This window comes from Ochotona curzoniae, unplaced genomic scaffold (assembly GCF_017591425.1).
Source record: "Ochotona curzoniae isolate NIBS_2020 unplaced genomic scaffold, NIBS_Ocur_1.0 contig_2723, whole genome shotgun sequence".
NCBI lineage: Eukaryota > Metazoa > Chordata > Mammalia > Lagomorpha > Ochotonidae > Ochotona > Ochotona curzoniae.
Genome location: NW_024465573.1, coordinates 10517662 through 10541868, shown reverse-complemented (window position 1 = coordinate 10541868; position 24207 = coordinate 10517662). Strand labels below are relative to the sequence as shown.

Genomic DNA, 24207 nt, shown 5'->3' with positions numbered 1-24207 from the left:
AAATTCTGATTATTCATTTATTAAAACTGAGCATTAAAAACAAAACAGATACATTAGTTCAAATGTGAAGTAACAGCCTACAGCTTGAAAAAAGTCTTAAACAATTCTGTATTTTGGGTTAATAATATAAAAATTAAGTCACTTGCTTGACACAATACTTACAAAACGTGGTGTTCATGAGTTTCTGAACTTTGGAGTTCACGCCTCCTATGCGATAGAGGCCTAAAACTGTGATGCCTATTGGGAAGAAAGACAGCAAGTAAATGGCTTGAGGGACTTCCCAGGGACAGACTGTACGATTCTCAACCATAGCTCCCGTAGAATGTGAAAAATACTTATCTAATTTTGTAGTCTAACCTTAGGAAACATACCCTGGAAACACCTATCAGAGCAGACAGTGAAGAGGGATTTGAAAGTCTTTGAAGATCTTGAAAGCAGCAACCCATCCCTGCCTCTTCACCATTATTTGAACATAAAAAGCATCAAAGATGAGAAGGCATGATCAGTGCTCCTCATCTTCCATTTTTCGAGTCCCGCATGGTGAACAGTCGGCATTTCCTTCTTCATTTTAAAGGTAAAGGCACAGATTCAAGGAATCTAAGCAATGCATATAACTTCACAAAATGAAGTGACAGACCAAAATTCCAGTCTAAGTACATGGAACTTTAATAGCGCAACAGCAGCTTTGTTTGAAACAAATTTTCTTGGATGCAACAGAGCCTAACCTTGAACTGGAGTTAGCTCTAAGAGAGGTCAGTAATACAGAGAGGAGAGGTGCTGGCAGTGGGGCGAAGATGAAATCACTAATGAGAAGACGACAAGGAAGGAAGGGGATTTGCGACAAATTCCATAGGAACCTTACTCCCAGTGCTTGGAGACACTTAAAAAGATGCTTACAATAGCACACACAGTCACCCACAAAAAGTTAAGTGGGTCTATATTATAAAAAAATCAGAAAAAGCAAAGCATGAGTTTTGATAAACCAAAATTCAGGTTAGTTGCTCGTATATTTATGTAACATACATTTTTGTATCATTCTTAAGATTAATTTCATGCTAACGACTAAACACATCTTTATTTTCTATGCTGGAAGGTTTCTATGTAGAGATGGCACACAGAGGTGTAACGATACACCTGTCAGGTAATGCTTACCTCTGGACTCCACAGCCTGAATGCACTTTCTCACAAAGTTGAACCCTGCTTCATTTAAGTACACTGAAAACAAGAGAAAAATCACTTCGCTTATGTTGAAATTCAATTCCTTCTTTATTGGGCTCGGTTTACATGGCTTTCATGACTTAGAAGCATGTCGGTCGATACTGAACTCACCATACACTGTGGTTAGAGGGCTGACTTTTTAAATTTTAAAATAGAAACTCACTCAGAAGAAAAGCTTAACATTTAAAAAACTATGCTATACATTTAGTACATATGCTAAAGATACAATTAAAAATATTCTCTAATATTACTGTATTAAAATAATTCAAACAAATAAAATTTAATTCTGCCTGTCATCCAAGAACAGTAAAGCTGGAGGTTTAGCAGGTTTAGCAGATGCCTCCTAGGAGAGCGATAATTGAAAGTTCCTCTTTCCAGCTGTCACACACCCAGGAAACAGCAGGCAATGATGGAAGTAGTTTGCCTCCTAGCATTGACTTTCGTTAGTCCCATTGGTAGAGGGGAATGAAACAGCATTCACCCACTCTCTCCTTCTCTCTGCCTTTTAATCAAATAAAGCAAATACATCTAAATGACAGACTGAGCACATTCACTTAATTCATATAGGTTCACAAAAATAATCCATAAGAATTATGAGTAACAAAAATGAAAAAAAAAAAAAGGTTTGAAAAATCCTAGACATAGGAAACTGGTGAAACTCAACCGATGGATAGAAACATCTTTAAAAAAAATGCGGCCCCAAAACTTGAGGAACTGACATGGAAGGATGTTTATTGCATGTAGGTAAGTGAAAAATTAATCTATGAAAAATATGCCCCGTTTTCTGAACTGTAAAAATGTAAGGGTATGCCTTTATTTTTCTATGAAAAAAGTCCAACAAAGATCAGTCCCACTGTGGATGAGAAGGACATGGTCAGGAGGCAGACCCTATCAATTGTACTCACCACAGTTTAATTATACAAACAAGTATTAGCTGTATATGTACATATATTTATTAGACAGTACACATATACATGGAGAGAGACAGAGAGAGAGGAAACTAAAAAAAAAAAAATCTACAAGTCAAGTGTTAAAACTCAAATAGGCTTTGCCATAATCAGGAAATGAGTCATTTCTTTGTCCCCAGTGCCCAGGTCCAAAGAACAGAAATCAGTGAATGAGATGAGTGTTCTCAACAGGCCAGACGAATGGGCTTTAAATGAACATCTCCTTGGAGCACACTGGATGACCTACCTGAGATTGGAGTTCTTTTTAGACAATAAGAAGGAACTGCTGCTTCCATTAACCCAAAAAGCAGAGCATAAGATCACACATTTCAAAATGTAGAAATACTTATTTAAAGTGGAAAATGGGAGGGATCATTTATGAATGTTCAGTTTTAACAACAGCAAAAATAGAGAAAAATGTAACCCTAGGTAAAAACGAGACGCTAAAAATTTTGTACCAATTAAAACTTCAAGTTCCTGATATTTCAAATATTTGGCGTTAGAAGTTACATTGTTTTTAGTAAAATAAATTCATTAAGAAGAGGAACAACAGTTAAAAAAAGTATTTCTATACAGCTTACTTTGGCACAATGAATGGAAATAATTATACTATACAAACAGTTCTGTTTTCTGTGCTATTTATTTTGAGAAAAACAAGAAATATCAAGATTGTATCTCAAAGGTATATGGGAATGTGAGCAGAGATGCAGAAGAAGCTACTGGCTTCTGGTTTTAGTCTTAACCCATTTTTTCACAACACCTGCTCTCAGTGAGCCCATTTTTCAATAAGATAGTACTCGAGTACTAGCTTAGATCTAGGTTTCACCGACTATAACCTGGTTAATACTGATGATAGATATAACTATTCTCAATTAATTAATTCCCAAAGTCTTATGAATTTCAACAATATATTGTAGCATATTTGGCAACTGTATCTGTGGATTCAATATGCTGTAAGTGACCAATACTTTTTCCTTAACGCTTTTTTATAAGGTTGATTAAAGTTTCCTTTTTCCATTGAATTATGAAAGTCTCATTTATAGTATCTGTGCCCTGATAATTATAAGAATAACTGCAAGGTTGGGAGACTTCTTCATGTTAAGCTTGGAAAGGATCTCATGTTAGACACTTTAATGCATGATATTCTCAGAGCATTTACAATGTAGCCTTAGTTTAGGATACTAGATGGTTCCCGGAGTTTTCAGTAAAGACATAGGCATTATGACTGCTTGTAAGGATTATTATTCAAAGCTAAGTTTTATTTCCCATATTAGACTTCATCATTATTTTTTGCAATTAAAAAACTCAAAGGTCAGAGCTATAGCACAGTGAGTAAAGCCCACTGCCTACAGTGGCAGAATTTCCTTTGGGCCAGGTACAAGTCCTAGTTGTACTACTTCCAAATCAACTCTTTGCTAGTACATTTGGGAAAGAAGCCGGAGATGGATCAAGTCCTCGGGAACCTGCATCCAGTTGTGAGATAAAGAAACCTCAGGCTTCTGGCTTTGGGCTTGAGCAATCTCTGTTGTTGTGGCCTTTTGGGGAGCAAACCAGTGGATGCAAGCTCTCTCTTTCTCCTTCTCTAATTCTGTTTATTTTGTTTATTTCAAATAAACAAATACATCTTACCAAAAAAACCCTACAACTATAAATTATGCAAAACTGAGTTTCCAGAAGATAACTAGAGTATTTTAGGATGAACAGAATTCATCTGAATTATGTAGTCTATAAGAGAGCACCTCTCACTTCGCAAGTTAATTGAAGCTGGTGTTGGTTTCTAACACCAATTTTGAGGAAGGTTAAATTTTTATTTTATTACAATACCACTTCTTGGGGGTCACCAAATGCCAAATATAAAGAAGTACAACATACAAAAATCAGGAGAATATATATAAAAGTGGTGGGTTGGGAAGCATGTGGCCATAAACAGTTGTCCACGCATAGCACACTGGGCTCACATGACTTACTCAATAGTGTTCTGTGTGGAGTTCAAGATAATACTTGGGATGTCCATTCCCCATAGCAGAGTAAGCACGTTCGTGTTCTAACTCTACTTCTGAATCCAGCTTGCAGCTCGCATGCACGCTGCGGACATCAGGCAATGACTCAGCATGCGTTCCCCACCACCCATGCAGGAGACTCAGAGGGAGTTCTCCCAACTTCAGTCCTTCTCTACCCCTGATGCCGTGGGCCTTTGGAGGCAAGTGTTCAGACAGCAGAAAAAAATGTTCTATGTCTGTCTGCCCCTGCCTTTCAAAAAAAATTAATTTTAAAAGAATTAAGTCCAAGGGCCTTATTAATCAGTAAAATTAATTTTGAACTTAAACTTTCAAAAGCATGGAAAAAATCTTAAACAAATCCAAAATCCAAAATAAAAGATGATAAAAAGGCAGTAAATTATTAAGGAGAGCATACAGTACGATATGAAAAACACAAACATGTGTCTGCAAAGATACTGATGATTCAGTCACAGTACAAAGAGAATGTTTCCTCCACATTCTAGGAGAGATATCTCCCAAAACCAGCAGAAAAATTTTATTTCTTTAATCTTCTACTTCTCAAAAAACTAAAGAGGTGAAATAACACACTGGATTTCCATCCTGCCTGTAACAAAATCTGAGAATAAATTACCTCCAATCTCTATCAAGTATGGGGCATGACCATAAGCAAACAAATAATGAAGAAACAAAGCTACTTTTGGTTACCGTAACACCACGAGTTCACAGTTGTCGCATCAGAAACTTACTTGATTGCATCTTTACTGGTCCGTCACCTCCACGGTATGTTAGTGCCATTATACCTAAGTCAATTCTTAATAACACAAACTGCTTTGTGATAAAATTATATAATTTTATGTAATTATTAAAATGACTTACTTTCTTCCTTCTTGCTAATAATGGCAGGCAGGGTATAAATCTAAGGAAAACAAAGGATGGCAATGAGTTACTTGCAGTTAATGACCCAGTACAGAAAACTGGCAAGGTGATGCTTGTGCCTTGACTTCATGGTGCTGTGGACACTTCAAGGTCCTGAGTCCACATTGCTGTGTCCACAACACCATCCATCTACAACGTCAACTGACCATTTCCTGTATTGCAACCAGCCCTGTCCCCACTATTTCTCTCCATCTCTGGCTGTTCTATGCTGGCCAGAGTTGTACCCCTTTCTGTCTGAACCAGGTGACTCATTCTCTTCCCCAACATGAGTCATAATACATCTTCTTCAGGAAGTGGTTCACAATAGATTTCACCAGGTTGCTCCTTGCTTAAATTATCTGCCTAACATTTTGTTCTCAAAGTGCACAATACTAACTTGTGTGCACTGCTAAGCAGACAAATTGTGCCCTTGATTTGCACTGGATCAGGGCTTTTCAACAATTCATGTCAAAGAGCCAATTTTTTTGCTCAATCTATCATTGAATGACATTTTGTAAATGATGAGGCATCTTCACAAGGTTCATGGAATGCAGCCACTCTCTTTTAATGTCATTTTTCCATGAACCATCTGAAACAATCTTGTATGACAAAACTGAATAGAAAACCATGGAGAGTAGATGCAGAGCCCCAATATGCTGTTAACTCTCACAAGAATTTAAAGAACTTTTTCAGATAGCTAGAGAGTTTTCTAAAGGCTTCATCACAATTTCTGAACTTAGGTCAGGCGGAAAGTTAATTCATTGAGAGAGTCCCTCAACATGCACAACCTTTGCTTGTGTAACACTGCTGTTGTGTGAGTACTTTGCTCAAAGTACTTTGTCATCTATAGGAAGCATCTCAAGTGACTCCTCTTGGTGTTCACTTCTCCCACCTGCTGATCTACTAACACTGTGCACTGAAGAAACAAGTAGTGAAGAAGGGTTTTCCAAATTTTTTACCTAAGCCCCCTGATGCTTCTAGGGAAATTAACACATAATATCAAAGTAATTATGAGAAAATTGGGGACATGCATGGTGTTGAACACGTCAAGCCACAGGCAGTTCTGTCAACTCAGACTTTTGGAAAAGGGTACAGACTGGATGCTTAGCCCTCAGTCTGAACCTTTTTTTTTTTTTTTTTAAATCAGGGATGAAAACGCCACTGTAGGCTTTGCAGAGATGGGACACACAGTAATTATTCATCGAGTAAGACAGCCTAATGACTGCAGCCATATTAATGATGATCAGTCATTTTTTAAAAGGTAATTTTAGAGGTTTAAATTAGTCCTGGAAGTCGCCCAAAGAAACAAATTAGGAAGCTGGAGAGATTTGCCAATGACGGAGATAATGAAAGGAAGGCAAGAATAGTTCCTACTCCTCTGATATGCTATTTTAATGTTCAATGCTGCTGCAGACACATGAGAAAAAAATTCAGATGTACTTAAAAATTATTAGAACAATAAAATTTAAATTACAGAATGTGATATCTTCTTACCGGTTCTTTGCCATCCATGGCTTCAAGCCAGAGTTTTCTGTTAGCTTCTGAGAAGGCCTGTAATGTGATGATCCCATGCCTATGAACAATAAACATTTTACATAAGAGCATGTGTAAAACACATACATACATATGGACAGTGATGTGGTTCCCATGTGCATCTGACTCCAGGGAAGTAAGGCAAGCAGTCTTCAGAAGACCACAGAAGGCTGACCTGGGAGTCAGGTTCCCAAATTGTGATATAATCTGAAGTCAAAAGACATGCATTTTTTTTTTCTGAAACAGGTATTTATATTGATTTTGCAGATTCTTCTTCAAGTCATGTTACTTTTTGCCAGCGTTTTGCATTCAGTCTTTATGAAAGTATCATGTAATTAAATATTTGTGAGAATGAAATAAACAAGAGTACTATTTCATAAAAGAATAAAACTACAAATATATTCTGTCTTATTTGTATGTAAGCAATAAAGAAATAAATATTTTAACTTATCCAAAACAGAAATAAAAAAAGAAATGCTCAAACCTTTCAACTACTTCTATGTCAAAGCAGAATCGTTTGTCAATTGAGTCCGTCTTTCGTCGGATACACGATTTTAATTTAAACATTTCTGGTGAACTAGTAACAAGACCGTTCTGAAATAAGAAGGGTACCACATTATTAACAGGATCACAAAGTAAATCAAAATATATTAGCATGATCTAAAGTTGCCTCCCTAATATGTTCATTTTGTAGATTATGAATTAAAGTCATAATTATACCCTGTCATTCTGTCATCTAATGAAAGCTGTCCAACTAGAATATATCAAGCCATTTATTAATAAATGAACTGCATAAATGTTTTATTTCACAGAATTTTGTGACGTACGTGATTGGCACCTTTCAACATTATTTATCTTTAATGTTAAATTATCCAGTACTGTAGATTCCCTTAGGGCTTCAGAGTTGGAAAAGTTAGGAAACTATTCAGTTAGTGCAATATCACAATGAAAACACTTGTTTGAACACAACACTATGGCTCCAACGATTCTCCGGATTGCTAAAGGCTTAGCAAAAGGGAATCTGTATTACAATCATGATACTGAACTCAAAGTTACAGGAGAGCTTCCGAATTAAAAAAGTTCTTGTGCATTCTGTATATGATGCCACTGCTATCATACATACTGTAAGACAGCTTTGCTGATAACCAACCGCTACTTGTACTCTGTTACAAAAACTGAAACTTTTGGGAAATAATCCAGCATAGGCTCAATTTTTTCTAACAATTCTTGTCTATACCTGAGATGCCTGTTTTAAGGGGGGAGTCTTGCCACTTTCTTGGTATCTTTGGTTACAAATTTCACAGACTTACAAATAGAACTTTGGCTTAGTCTATTTACTAGCACAGTATCACATAAATTCTATTTCTGATTTATCTACTATGGAGAGCAGGCATTCTGTGTGTTTATGGAACTTGGCACCTCCTTATGATGTAACAACGTAAGGTGTCTTTTTTTTTCTCCTTTATTTTTTGTCAGTTTGAATCATTAGACTCTGATGAATGCCCAAGCATAATAAGTTGCAGCTGACACATCTGAGAATGTGTCCAAGTTAAATCAGCATTTACTTCTGCCATGATATTCACTACAAATTAATTACATGAGTCACTTACTTCCTACCAACTTACTTGCTGATCTGTTAAAATAGGGAACTAAATTATATTTAGAATAGCTAACTCCAAAATTCTTAGACCATGGCTCAATGACTCAATTCACAAATTCAACCACTTGCAATATTCCTATCTTAATTTGCCAAATGGTTATATATTACATGCAATAAAGCTCTCTCCAGCATCTCTTCATATAAAATCCACTCTGCTCTATATATTGTTCACTGGCCACGTGAGGCATTCAATGACCAATTTACTTTTGGGACAAATGTGTATCGATTAGTTTCTTCGAACAAGTCTTGCTGGCCAGCATTCTGATATCCAATTCAGAGTGTAGCAGAGAGAAGGCCATGTAGTTTCACACAGAGGCCACATGAGCAAAAGAGACAAGATCTCTGAGCCCGATCCAGCCCTTGACAGCCCCTCCCTGGGCTGCCAGCCAGCCAACAGCACAGACAACTAACTATGCTGCCAAGAAGGAAAGATGACACCTCAGCAATCTATGAGAAGACCTCTATATTTAACTCCATTGCTTAGAAACAATTCAGGGCTGACTTAAAGGAAAATCCTGGCTAATTTTTTTTTATTGAAGACATCAAGGCTAATCAATCAGAAAACCATTTTGACTTTCGACTATAAATGTGTACACATTGTCAGAAAAAGAACACTTTGAAATTCTGCTATATTTCTATTATATAAGCAAACAGTTTGAAACAAACCTAAATAAAATTAGCTCACCATTTTCCCACTGGATTTCATTTCTGAAACACTCATTGTAAAAGTTTTACTTCCTTTATCATATGTACAATAATGTTTAATCCATGTAAAACCAAGTGGTCCTAAAATGAACAAAAACATTTCAGATTTTGTTAAAAATGATTGGAACACAGATTTGTATATTGACATATAACTGCGTATCTCCACTTTCCATGCTAGGACATTACTGTGAATTCTAGAAAGGCTACAATGAAGGGAGAGTTGTACATGTACAATATTTTACAATTTAAAAAAAAACCCCTACAATTACTTGCAGTACTTTTCATACCCTGGCTATGTGAAATTCTAGTTTCCTTTGGGTTTGAACTTCAGCTATCTCACTAGCAAAGTGGTTTACAAGGGTAACTGGCCCATGAATTAAAATCTTTGTTCTGTTCTTGTGGATTAGCCAGCTGTAAATTGAAACAAAAGAAAAAAAGAAACTATCTATACTGAATATGTACAGGATTTTCTTGTCATAATTCTCGAAGCAAGGAAGAAAACAACTATTTATATTAACATCTACAGTGCAATAGGCATTATAAGTAATCTAGAGATGACTTAAAGTATATGGGAAGATACATGTGGACTATATGCAAAAACTACTGTTTTACGTAAGCGACTTGAGCATCATGGATCTGTAGATCCATAAAAAGTCCTGGAACCAACCCTCATCAGATCCTGAAGGCCGACTGTAGCCCTCAAACGAAAAATGAGAAATAACAGTCTGAGTTACTTAAATGATTTTCTTAGGGCTACCCTTGTTCTCTTGTCTTATAACATCACGCTAAAGAGTCAGGTAACTTCACTCCTTTATTCAATATCTTCTGTTGGCCTCTTTCCTCACTGCAGATAAAAACCGAGTCCTACATTACTCACAGGACCTATGCCGGTTTGTCCCTCTTTCCTGTTCTCACTTCACAACCAAGTGCTGCTGTATTGTACACTCTCTGTAGCTCCCTTGGCTCCCTGACTGGTCCTGGGACAACCAATGCGTTCCTGCCCAGTATCCTTACACTTGCTGTTCACCTTAGCCTAGGCTACTTTTTCACAGATATCTGTGTGACTGGAACTGATATGTCTTTCAGGTCTTTTTTTTTCCATATAAAAAATTAATAATAACCTTCATAATGTGGCCTTTCCAGGGGGAGATACCTAACACAGCACCCTCATCTTGATGTGTTTTCTCTTTGCTTTCCTTTGTTTCTTCTTAGCTGCTATATTCTATGAAAGGAAGAACATGTGACATTTAAGAATATGCTTAATTCCTGGGACAGAACCAGGCATAGCGGCTGCTTGATGAATACTTCAGATGAACAAAGGAATGAATTCCTCATTTTGCTGTAAGGCTTTATCAATACTGGATCTATTTCCTCTTATCACTAAGCAGAAAAAGCATAATTAAGTTGCTTCTTAAAATAATGTCTACTATTAAAAAGAAACTTGATATATGCATACACATCTCCTTTTTCCCTTAATTCTTACACACACTCCTTCTCCATAGCACCCCATGTTAACATCCAGTATTTTCTTTAAGAGACTGGATGTGGCTACTTCACCAGGGATTCAGATGGGTTGTTAGCCAAAGCTTCCATGACCAGGGCAGAAGACTTTCTGTATTTCCACAAAAAAGCCAAGCATCTTGTGCGTATATACCGCAGTAGACTGAGTAGGTTGAAAATGCAGCTTATTTTCTATTTAGCTCCTCAACCCAGGGACCAATTCTGTTAATTCTCTATTTTCTTAGTAATAACCACACACAATGTTATTGCTGGCTTGATTTCAGATTTTCTCTGTAAAAGCAAGAAACTGAAATGTAAAAGAGTACTTCTTGAGAAAGCGTGCTATAATCCATTGGGATGTCTTTTCCTTAATAATAGTGTTCTTGGTGTCAGGTTTATGTTTAATACTCAAGGCACTGAATATTTTAAAATTACAGGGTACAGTCACACACTTTGTAATCACAAAGGATTACTGCAATTAAGTTCAATCCCATTTTGGAACTATTTCACATTAAAATGCTTAACAATACTTGTTGATAATCATGTTAGATATGGTGTAAAATACTTAAAGGCTCAGAGTTAAATAGCAGAGAGTAGTTGGATGGAAATGCTTAGCGAATTTACTACTTAGGTAGTGATTTATATAGCAGTATTAGCAATCATTTTTTAAAATGATCGCTGTAAGCTATGTTGCTATAAAGCTGCTACAAGGCTCTGATGAGATATCAGATCTCAGATATTTGTATCATGCCTCTAAGTTCAGCATCTCCTGCATCTAATCTTGTAGTTTGTCTCACACACACACACACACAAACACACACACACACACACACACACACACACACACACACACTCACACTTTCTTTAAAGTTGTCCGACACTGTGCCATGGCAGATGTTCCTAAATGAGCAAATTTAAAGTCACTAAAAGTGTCTAAGTAAACAGAACTTTATAACTGCAGTAAAGTTAGAAAATAAGTATATTTCATGCAGTAATCGTCTGAGGTTCTCAAAGAAGCCTTTAAGTCAGACAATATAAAGACCATTTTACGCATAAGCAAAGTGAGCCTACAAGCTCCAGATGGCAACAGTGTCTTCCATAGGATGTGTGACTGAAATTGTCCTTTACAGAGGGATGAGATTGTTTTATGAATCAAGAGATAATTACAAAATGCAAAGGATATTTAAAGAAGGCAGTATGTGTATCATTATTGTTGTTGTTAACAACAGCAATGAAAGTGGAGCCGTTCTGCATACATTATCTTTAATAAACTGTATCATCATTATGTACAAATCCCTGTCTTCTAAAGATAAAAAAAAAGTTGAATTCATAAAATTGTAAAGGTTACACAGTTAATAGGCAATGGATAAGCAATTTCAACTCAGTTCTGTCTGACTTTGGGATACACAACCTTACTGATACACTAAAGTTTACCTGAATGTGATTTAATGCATGCCCTGAGGTTGGCAACACTGGGAATAAAACAACCTCATGAAGATAAGTGGAATTCCATGTTGAACTGGAATGATCAGCTTCTATCCTATCACATTAATATAAACTTATCACTCAACTTACAGCTGTGTATTTACCATTGATCACTGGTTACTAATTGCATGTATTTGTCTTATCCCTTCAACTACAGAATAAAAACCCTGAAGTCAGTTTTTTAAATCTCGTTCTTTGTCCCCCACAGAACTTACTCATTCAGTGACAGTACATGATAACAATCAATACATCTCACTGGTTGTATTTTCTTGTGAATGGCTTCACAAAAGTTCACATCAGAAGGAACTTTGACTATTTTCCCCTCATACAATAATCCCAAAGTACAATAAACCCCAAAATTCTCTTTTGAAGTCCATTAAAAAGGGATCTCTGGAATAGGGTGAGTGAAAAAGGTAGCAGGGAGGGAATGTAATGGGCAAAGGTGATGAGTGTATCAATACATCGGATCAGAGTTGTGGTTGCAAAGTTGCCAGTTCAACGTCTGGCTGTCTGCTGCTCTCTCGGCTCCTTACTACTCAGTCTGGGAAGGCAGTAGATGGCGGCTCAAGTGTCCGGGCCCCTGCCATGCAAGAGGACAACTGGATGCAGGTGTCAACCTGATCCGTCACTGCCTATTGCAGCAAGTTGTGTAGTGAAGCAGCAGATGGAAGACTGCTTTCTGCCTCCCTCTGTCTCCTCACTTTCAAACAAAATATAAAATAAGTCTTAAAAAAGATGGTCTGGGGCTGGCCTTGCAGCACAGTAAATTAAGTCATTGTCAGTGATACTGGCATCCCTTAAGAGTGCCAGTTGCAGCTACTTCAGATCCAGCTCCCTGATTATGTGCCTGGGAAAACAGCAGCAAATTGCCCAAGTACCTGGACCCTAGCTACCAACAAGGCAGACTGGGGCATAGCTGCTAGTTTCTGGCTGCAGCCTGGTCCACACTCAGCCATTGTATCCATTTGGAGAGTGGACCAGCATGTAACATTAGTCAAAATTTCCCTCTCTTTAAGTCAAGTACATTGAAAAAAGAGTGGGATGTTAATATAAAAGAGAAGTAAAATCCAGCTGTGAGAACCTCCGGTAGGTATCAGGCACTGCAAGTGGGCCATCACAGTTAGGGCCAAGCACACAAGTGTTTCAGAAGGATCTGGGAAAGCACGGAGTATAGCGTGGAGGGTAGAAAATTTCTGAGTGCAAGTGGGAAGCTAGAGAAATTTTGCAAAAGTCTGGCCTGAGCAAAGGTGGTGGATATGAAGAAATGGTGTGAAGCCAAAGGATATTAAGGAGACCGAAAGGTCAGACTTGGCTCCACATTACAGAGAGCAGAGTTAAGATATCTTGAGTTTTATAATCTCACTAAGCAATGCTTTTGCTAAGAGAATAAAATCCTCAGAGGAAATGTCAATGCCCCAAGTGGTCTGATGATCAGCTCTGGATGAGCCTGAGGAGAAGGTGGGCATCATGTAATAAATCATACCAACATCAAGATAGTGCATAGAACACTGCACTTCTAATTATGTTACCCCAAGTTTTAAAGAGCCTGTGCTTATAGACTGTCTGACTCAAGTGTCCAATGGCATGGAACTGGATAAGAAAAACAATGTATAATTTAGTGGATGGAATACAAATAGCAGCTGTCCTCACTGTCAACAAGCTCTTCAATTTGCACTTCTGATCATGGAGCTTGAGCCACCAGCAGCTTCCTTCCACTGGCACAGCCATAGCTTGGCTCTCTTCTGCAGGCTCCGGGGCCTGGGGACTCACGCCAGGTGCTTGGAGTGGACCTGGGGAATCAGGCACATGTTTGAGTCCCATAGGTGGGCTAGGAGGGAGGAGGGAAAGGCTCCATGTCAGTGTGGTATACTTGAGGATGAGGCCTCAGATTCTTACACACACTTGGGTCCCGGGCAGGTGGAAGGAAAAGGTCCCAGCTAACACATGTGCCACAGGACTGGGTCTAGGGACCTGTGCATGAACTTGGATCCTTGGTTGGGGGACAGAGCTCCGGACCAGGATGGTGTTTCACCAAAGACCAGGCTCAGAAAGTCCAAGCTAAGAAACCCATGTGCTCCCAGGCACAGTGACTGCGGACTGTTCAGGAAAAGGAATATGGGAAATGTGTGAGGGAGGACCACTGAGTATGTTGCAGGTGAGGAATTACTTACGGGGGAATTCTGCTAACAAGGCCACTGTACTTGCAGGTAAGTGAGGGGTCTGAGACCAAGCAGTTTGGAGGAGGGAAGCTGGAGGACCTTTCTGAGTCAGACTGATGTACATGCCCCCATGAGAAACCTGAACTGTGCAAGTTAATATTGATCACTGCTAACCAACCCCTCCCCCCCCACTACTGCACACTAAAGATAGGGCTAGGGCTACACTACACTACAGTAACCAGCAGTGAGTGTTGGAAGAGGATGCTTAACGATAGGTTGGGTGATGACACTAACCATCATATGAAAGGACCAGGTCTGGGGGCAGGTTCTGTGAAGGATATGTGGGCTCACACCTGTGGGACTGCAATATCTGCTGGTTTGCTCAAAAGCTGGGGATGGTGACAGGCTGAGCGAGGCGTGACCATGGATCACACCGACACTCATGGGTACTGAGGTTGGGAATAGGCTGCACTGGTCCAGGCTGCAGCACCCACAGGCATACCCAAGAACTGTGTGTATGTAGGGGACTGGGCTGCAATCTCCATCAGCTCACATCAAGGCTGAGATGAAGGGGGCACACTATGCTAGGTAAGGGCCTAGCAGCTACTGGTACTTGTGAGATACGGGTCTGGATCTGGCCTAATGAGAGGACTTGGGGAACTTCCCTGATGAGCTGTGGTTCCTGCTGGTAAGCATATAATTCAGGCCTGAGTGTAGGCTGGGCCAGGCAAGGCTGCTCCACTTGTCAGTAGTTGTATGGGTTGGCTCAAGGGTACAGATTGGGCAAGGCTGGGCCAAAGTATGACATATTGGCATGTGCAGGAGCCAGGCTGGAGTGTGGGCTAAGGTGGGCTACACTATCATACTTGCCTGTTTGCAAGAAAGCCAGGGAGGAGGGCAGGCTTGGCAGGGCTAGGAGGCAGGACCCATCAGCAAGAGTTGGGACTGTTGGTGGGCCAGACCAGGCCAGGCTGCAGCATCCAATGGCAAAGGCCAAGATGAGAACTAGGCCATGCCAGACTGAATCAGAGCAACCACTAGCACGTGCAACATCTGTGGCTAGGAGCAGCAGGCCTGGTTGACAGATGCCCTGGCTGGGCTTTGGGTCCCACTGTTGACAGCTAGATCATTAACAGGGGCAGTGATCTGGGTTGGACATGGCTAAAGCATCCACTGGCATGGTTATGGACTAAGTCTGGGGTATGTCAGAATGGGCTGAGCTCAAGCACCTGCTGGTGTTTGCGAGAACCAGGTGGGTATAAGATGGGCTGGGGCTAGGTCTCAGCACCTGCTGAGCCATACAAGAGTTGGTTCTAGAGGTGGGTCAGGTGGGGCTGGGCTGTAACACCCAACACTAAAAGCCAGAATGGGTGTGCCCTGTTGGCCAAGGACACTGTACCTGTCAGGACGGGAGATAAGCCAAGTCAGGTTGGCGAAGAGTCCACTGGTGTATGCAAGATCTGCTATTGGGAGATGACCTGATAGAGGAGCTTGGGGAATTCCTCTATAAGACCTCAGTCTCTGCTGGTGAGTGCAAACCCTGAGGCTGGGAGTAGCCCAGACCAGGAAGATTACAATACCTGCCAGCATACATACATGTGGGTCAGGTCTTGGGGCATGCCAGGCTAGGCTAGTTCACAGTATCCACTAGCAGATGTGAGGACCAAGACAGGGTGTGGGGCAGGCTGGGTTGGGCTGAAACACCAGCCAGTTCTGCTGGGCTAGGCTAGGCTGTAGCACTGGCCAGCATAAACTGGAACTGGGAGTAGCCCAGGCCAAGCCAAGTTGCAGCACCCACCAGCACATGTAACACTTTGGGGAGAGGACTACCTCAGCAGGGGGACTATAGGGGCTGCCATGCTAGGCTACTACTCATGCTGGTGAGAGTGAGAGCTGAGACTTGGGGTCAATCAGGCTTCCCAGAGATATAAGTGTTTGCCTGAACATGACTTGGGTTGGGGGAGACCCTGGTTGGGCTAAGACATGGGCACATGCATGAGCCAGAGTAAGTACAGACTGGTAGGGCTTTGACACAGTATCAGCTGGTAAATTCTAGGACTTTGAGCAGGTCCTGTCAGGCTGGACCACAGTACCTTCTCGAAAGTGCAAGATCTGGAGCTGAGAGTGGGCGTAGAGGGAAACTGGGCACTACTGTGATGGGTTGCAGCTCCTGCCAGAGAGCAAAAGAACCAGGGCTAAGGGTGGGTGTGGATGGACAGGCAGTAGCACCCATTGGCATAAGAGTGGGCTGGATAGTGGGATCGGTCAGGTTGAGCTAGGATGCAGCACTGACTGATTTGTATAGAATCTGAATGGGATGTAGGACAGACTGGACCAGTCTGTTGCATATACTGGCTTGCACAGGAGCCAGGGCTGGGGCTGGCCTGGTAGGAATTACTAGGGGTTGCTCCGACTGGGTTGCAGTTCCTGCTAGTGTGCATGAGAGCCAAGTGTATGGTGGGAAGGGATGAGCATGGCTAGAGCATCCATTGGTTTGTGTATGAGTTGGGACTGGAGATAGAACTGACTAGGCAACTGAAACTACTAGTGTGTAGGCTGATAATGGACCCCATGCTGGCTGGCATACACAGGAATCAGCTCCGGGGTCTCATCAGGCAAAGTTTCTTTGGGAATTTCCCCAAATGAACCACAGCACTCAAAACCACAGGAAAAAAATCACAGGATCTGTGGTCTGACTGTGCAATGCATGTGTCCAGCTGTGTCTGCTGGATTGCTGTAGACTGTGCAGTGGCTGATATGCCCAGATGCGCATGGGGGACACAACAACCATTTCATTGAGGCCTGCAGAGGGCATCTAATATCATGGAAGGCAGAATAAAATGAACAACACTCCTGGCTGAGCTCTGATAGCAAGTATCTGGGTGAATGACACTTTGAGGTGGCCTATGTCAGCCAATGGATTTTGGAAGAATTTCCTCCACCTTGCAGCAACAAATTCAACAGCATTTCAGAACACGCTCCCCATCAGGGACCCTGGGAGTATATCAATAGGTGTCCCAAATCCTCCAGTACTGGTGTGTGAGGCTGTTGGGAACGGCCTTCTCCTCTCTCTGAAGAAAAGAAAGGAAGACTGCACGCAGCTATCTCAGTCTAATTCACTCATTCGCTAACCGATGGTTCACATGGGCATGAATCCTTCTTGACTACATAAACATCATCAAAAATAAAATAAATGTATGCAAAATTCTTCAATTGGTCAAATGCTTTATTAACAAATATCAGCTCCTTGCAAGGCACTATCACAGCAAGGTTCTCCCAGCTGAAATAATTAAAGTAAGTATTCGAAAGTGCATTCAGAGTTCCAAATAAAATCTACACATCTTACAGATGAACCAATGACTTGGTCTTTTTTTTTTAATAGACTGGAAGGAAAGCAGATTATTATACTTATAGTTAGTAATATACTTATAGTAATATACTTATAGTAATAGTAATTATAGTTAGGAAGGTTCTTAAGCTTATCATTTTAAAGTCTGAAAAGAGCAGACTGGTTCAGGTAAACAGTTTAGCGAGGGAAGATTCTGGAGTCTGAATCTTCTGTGTTACCATCCTTCTGTTGTCACTGTCCAGGCTATAACAAATGTTTTCCAAGTTGTTGGACAAATCACTATTTGCATGTGTTCTGCTGTCCAAGGACCTAAGACAGGCTAATAAAAAATGTGTTGATATTTTAGTGATCAAGTAATTTATGTGTCATAGCCCTTGCCAGCAAACTCTATCACTTGCCAATCCTAAAACCTTTAAGTAAATCATTTTAGTAATCAAAACAACTTCTTCGTGCAATCACCTATTGACCTAGAGACTTAACCAAAGTGCTAGTCCACAAGCTTTATGAGTCCTAACATGTAAGAAGCACGCAGAAATTGAGAATGAATGCATCAATACTTCTGGAGCAATTAGTGCTAAAGACCTCTATACAAGATCTTGCATTTTACAGGAGAGTGGTCCACGATAGATTTGAAATTAAAAAGAAAAAACTGTTCCTCCATCATAAACAGTATGAGAGAAGTGCCTGAGGGCATATCTGATTTGAAGCATACAGTTAATCTAGTACAAATAGTCCAACTAGTTCCACTTAATGACAAATGACATGCAGGAAGGGCCCACTTACACCAGTTTAAATGGAGTTTTATTCATTTCTGAGGAAGAAACTTTCTTAGTGTGAGGCAAATATGGTAGTGCTCTGTTGGGTCTCATATTAGATTCTAACCCCAGAAAATAAAGAATGTTGATGTGACATTACCTAATTGCCAATTGTACTCCTGAAAATTGAAAGCACAGAGTTAAGTGAAATAATGCTGCTGGAGGGGGAAATTATGATTCATCCTGAGCAAGGCTTTGATTTTCAACATTCCATGGAACAGTATTGAGACAATGTCAATGAAAGTATAAACCTGAACTCATGTTGATATATTACCAGCAAAAACTGTACATTTCAAATTCAACAATACACCCATTTAGAAATCCTGACTATAAGGGCTGGGGCTGTGGTTTAGTAGGTAAAGTGACTACCTACAGTACTGGCATCACATATGGGCATCATTTTGACCTGGTTGCTCCACTGTTGGTCCAGCTCCCTATTAATTCAACTGGGACAGCAGCTCGAACCTCTGCACTCTTGTAGGAGACCTGGAGCAAGCTCCTGGTTTTGAACCAGTCTAGCTGGGACTGTTGAAGTCCTCTGGGGACAAACCAGTGGACAGAATCTCTGTGTTCCCTCTATCCCTCCCTATAATGCTGTCTTTAAAAAAATAAAGGAAAAGATAAGAGAAATTCTGATGGTAAAATATGGGAGAACTTTGGTGAAACCAGCAGAAGAATAAATTATCAAAAAGATAAGGCTATAGGAATGTTATTATGTTCACTTCAGATGTGACCAAGTGACATTTCTCAGGTAGAACGTTACGTCGTACGAGACATGAAGTCATGTGACTCACGTTTCTCCTGGACATAGAGATAGCCTTCCATTGCCCACTGGCTGGGGGGCCTGTAGTCCTGGTTGGCCGACTTCATCCTCTGCATCAGCCGCTCTACCTCTTGGCGAGTACTTTCAAAATTGTTCCTTGTCTTTAAGAAAGTAGAAACAACAATTTCATTTAGTGGTTCCTATCAGATTAGAGGTTACTTTTCAAAACTATTAACAATACAGGGCAACCTTGATTTTCGTTCTGTTATCCACCACTTCCATTATCATTTATGTTACAAAGGCTTATTGAAAACAAAACAAAATACTGTATAGCTTAGCTTAGTTTCCAGAAATGTTAAATAATATATAAATTAAAGATCAAATTCCAACCTTTTGGGGGGTGGACGAGGAGGAAGGGGGGGGTGGTGGGGGGAGGGGGGGGGGGGAGGGCGAGGCATGGTAATTTCAACTTGGGGGGTGTGTTATGTAAGGTTGGAGGTATTTGAATATTGCGAGTGGTTTTTCTGTGAGTGGGGAGGAAGGGTTAAATGTGGAGATGTGTTTGGTTGGGCTTTATTTGGGATGATAATGATAATGGAATTGGTTTGCTAGAGTTATCGTGATACATGAGGAAGGGGTTATATGGCGGGAGGGTAGGGGAGATGATTATATGTTATTGTGTTGGGGGGGGGCGATTGAAGATGGAGAAGACTAAAGGGTTAAGGTTGAGATTCTTTAATGTTAGTAGGTGGGGATTACTTTTTGGGGTTGTCTGATTTATGGAAGGGTGAGGGGATAAGTATGGGATTACGGTAGCTTTATAAGTTACCTGTCTACTTAACGAAAACTGAAAGCTTACAGGTGTAAACAATCATGGAATTGAACTAGAGATAAAACCGATAGGAAATCCAAGTTAAAAAAGGTTAAAACTCAAAACATAAGAATATATCTAATTACATATTTCTTATGAGACATTTCAACACTAGTTTTATTTACTGGACAGCTTCACAATGACAAGAATTAGACAAGCAGAGAAAAATATGCTTTTATTGAAAACAAAGAAGGATTGCTAAATAATTTTGGTCACAAACAACTAGATAGTTACAGTTTCAATTATACAAAAATGCCAACAATTAGAATTTTTTAATTTACTCAGTTTGATAATGCAAAAATAAACTCCTTAAAGTTTTCCCCTTTAATGACAGGGTTGCTAAGCACTTGAAAATCATAATTTGCATAAGTATGCAACCTGGTATTAAAAAGACTGATTAGATAATCTTTATAAAGTGGAACATGAACAGGCATTTTGAAAATAATTCTCACTTTTGTTTGAAGCAGTTATATTGAATGCTTTGAAACCACACTCAAATCTGCTTTTTGAAAATAATAAATGTTCCACATTTTAATAAACCATTTTGAGATTTGACCTTGGAGCATTAATTATAATCCTTTCATTTCACAAATATACAAATTACTGTTTTGACAAATAAGATTTGTCTAGGGCTAACCTTCATTTCCTCTCACTGAGACATAATAGCCAATAACACTGTCTATACTTAAGGTGTACCGAATAACATGTTGACATACTTAAACATTGTGAAATCACTATAATCAAGTTAACTAACATATTCATGAACATGTATAGCTACTGCTTTGTTTATGAGTGGCATGCGCATTTACATTCTAAACTCCTTACAAATCTCATACATTCACTATTACAGTGATTCTAACCATCATTCTCCATGCTAGATTTTCAGAACTTCTCTTGCAGTCATCCAGTAAGTTCACAAAACAATGACTACAGGCGAAAGTTTCCACACTTGCATGTATTTATGCTTAGGTTACATTTTTTCTAAATTTGGTAGTTCTAACATAAAATTAGTTCTTTTCTGTTGGACTTTTAACCAGAAAGTTAAAAAAAAAAAAAGACATAAAGTGAGTTTTTAAAATTGTAGGTTTATCAAGCTTAAGACAGATTTTTGAAAGATTTCGAAGTTGGATGAGATTGTAACTTGGAGGCCTTCTGATTGTCAGACTGAAAAACAGAAGTAGCAAAAATACAGATAGTCTTACATTCTGCAAGTTGAACTGTAGCTGTTGCTTATACGGTGCGAATTCCTGGGCAAGTTCATATCCCTCGTGGTAAAATGTAAATAAACCCTGAAGGAATGACAAAAGCTGCAAAAATAAAGAAACAGAAGAAACCATGACATCTTGCTTTACAAAAGATGGTCACCAAATGATGACCACTAAAACAAAACACCCGAGGAAATCATTTTTCACTCTAATTCCTTAAACGAAGATATTTTAAATCTCTGCTTGGCAAAGTAAGCATGAGAACTGTAGACTTAAAACAGAAACTACAAAAATGAGTAGCTAGAAGGAAGACTAACCCAGAAAATCACAGGGGAGAAAGTGCCAAGAGAGGACTAAGAATTTGACAAATGAAATTAAGAAACGTATCACAAGGTGGCAGCACTGATTTAAGAATGGCACGGCAATATGTTAGCAGTAAGTGGTAAGAACACAACAGAGCTGAAAAAAACAACATGGAATTAAATAATAGGCCTGTCATGTCAAAGCTGGAGAAAAATCTTCCTCAGACCACTATAATTTCTATAAACCTTGCTTTCTAATCTCATTCACGGGCACTTATTTATCATGTATTTATCCATGTAATAAGACAGGCTATTTTACGGAATTACAGGACATAGTTTACAGGGACAAGTAACATCTGACAAATCAGTGGCTTACATTTTTTCATTTAGTTAAACAGGATTTTATTCCACAAACATGTGTCCTCTAATTTGATCTCTCCCACAAATGTTTACTGCATTACGGTATTTTTATAAAATGTGGCTCATAATATGTCTGTAACTTATTATTTTAAATTAAGGAAAGAAAATTGAAAGCATTTCATATGTGGGTGACATCCTGCCACTTCCTGTCTGTGGAGGCGTGTCAGGTTCAACCAAGTACCAATGAGTTAGTGTGTTAAAATTTGCAACAGATAAACACTGCTTTCACATAAAACCAATGACCTAATGCTTTTCTTCTCATAAACAAGTCAACTTCATACAAACTTACATCCCTTTCAGAAAGTAACTATTTTCAAATCACTTGTTATCATATTTTAGGGATTTTTTCTTCTCTTGTTCCACAGCTGCTAATATTGTGCCATAGAATTAATTTATGCTATCAGATTTCTATTAGCTTATGATTACCATTTAATAGATTATCAAAAATGATGCTACAATGTTTTTGTCATATTATTTAATAAAATATAAAGTCCGCTTGAATGTGTACCCTGTGGCCTAAGGAATTCAAAGTTCAGTTTAAGACTGAATTAAATACATCCTTAAATAGGGTTTGGATATATAGATGTGGAACTTAAAAAAAAATGCCTTTGAAATACATTGATAATTCTAGTCTTTTGAATATTCAATAATACTGAACGAAGTTGTTGTGAGTATTGTCTTATTGTTTATATTAAGTCCATATTAAACTCTCTCTTTAAAAACTGTCATACAGGCAGATGTTATTTTAAAATCATCAGAAGTGCAACAGTTAATTAAAGTTATAAGTGAGATATTTTAGGAATAACTCTAATACATTTTTCCATAAAATAGCTACTTCTCTAATATCTAACTTTTCTAATATTCTCAGTGTAAATTAAGACACACTGATATTTCAGAAATACAAAGTAAGGCATCCTGTACCATTGTGGGAAATCCTAACAGGTTCAGTAATCACCAGGCCCAAGAAGTTTATGATCCATGTGAACTGCTTTACGAAGGCCCTGCTAAAGCTCAAAGTTGATTCCTGGTCTACTTGTCTGAACCCCTGCAAAACAGCCCTCACCCACAGACCTCTTCTTGCCTACAGAAGCTGGGTACCTTATCTGAAAGTGTTCCACACAGCACGTTCATGAGTCAGCCTTGTGGCACAGAAGGTGAAGCTACTGATAATACCAGCATCCTATCTCTGAGTGCCTCGGAATTCCGGCGGCTTCATTGCTCATCTATCTCCCTGCTAACGTACCCAGCAAAGTCCGAGAGGCAGTCCGGAGTGCTTGAGCTCCTGCCACCCGTGTAGGAGAGCAGATGAAGATGCAGACTCCTCGTCTGAGTCTGACACAGAACAAGCTTCTGTAGACATGTGGGGGAATGAACCTGTGGAGAGATCTCTTTCGAATCCTCTGGTCCTCTGCCTTTCAAATAAATAAAGCTTAAAAGAAGTCATGCAATAGACTTTGTTAAACCAATATTCTCCACTGAGCTGTATCTTTAAATTTCTAATTATACTTTAAAACTAAGGCTCTGGCACCTCTGTTTTATTTGGGTTAATCTATATCCTCAGTATTTAAATTCCCAATCATTTTTTAAAAGCAAGGTTCTAGTGCTTTTGCTGAATCTGGATTATTCTGTATCCTCAACATTGTACATGCAGTGATTTCAGTCAAAACGAAAATAAATCCATGAGCACCTTCTAGCAGAATTCAAATTCACTTCTTAGCAGATAAATGTTAAACGCTCACTCCAGTGCTGAGCACCCATGAGGGAATGTACAATTCTGAAGAAGACGCATAAAGAGGTACACAAAGATCCACTCGTTTCCTTTGGTTTGACATCTTTGAAAGCAGTTTTGGGCTTAATAAAGCTGCATAAATGCTGAAGTTCTGAAATAGCTGCCTCTAGATGGCAGGAGAGTTTAACTTTTTGTATGTGTGACTCATTCATTTTGTCTTCCACAAATTTTGTGATGCTAAACCCAGGAAAATTAACTGAAAAGCCAGAAAGCCTTTGATAATTCCAGTTCCCAAATGCCATTTTCTATGGTCAATCTACCTGAGAGACTGGGTGTTGTGGAACGAACTGTGGTCTCGGCTTACATTAGTGTAACTTTGGCCTCTAAAATAATGACTACAAACTACCAGATAAGGTTTAATACTGAGTTCCTTCTTTACTGGAAAATATAAAACACTCTGAATATGCCCAAGGGTTTTAGAATCAAATTGCTATGCGTTATTGCTACAATCTGTACGTGCAGCACTTATAAATCATATAAAATATTATACTTCTCAGTCTATTAATTATCAGAGTGCTAACTAGATGCCATAGGGATGTGACACTTCCAAAAGGCTCAAACTTTCAGGTCC

At 39.3% G+C, this 24207-nt stretch overlaps 1 protein-coding gene across 3 annotated transcripts in view; it reads right to left on the bottom strand.

Moving 5' to 3' along the window:
• Positions 1-24207, bottom strand: part of ARHGAP42 (Rho GTPase activating protein 42) — a 258025-nt gene that overhangs the window by 27980 nt on the left and 205838 nt on the right. For all 3 annotated transcript variants that reach the window (XM_040976847.1, XM_040976849.1, XM_040976848.1), the window contains 8 exons: positions 21123-21227; positions 19081-19210; positions 8959-9059; positions 7098-7207; positions 6575-6653; positions 5042-5081; positions 1153-1215; positions 163-237 (listed from right to left, as the gene is read on the bottom strand). In XM_040976847.1, coding sequence (XP_040832781.1) covers positions 163-237; positions 1153-1215; positions 5042-5081; positions 6575-6653; positions 7098-7207; positions 8959-9059; positions 19081-19210; positions 21123-21227 — 703 coding nt within the window. The remainder of the gene's footprint in view (positions 1-162; positions 238-1152; positions 1216-5041; positions 5082-6574; positions 6654-7097; positions 7208-8958; positions 9060-19080; positions 19211-21122; positions 21228-24207) is intronic.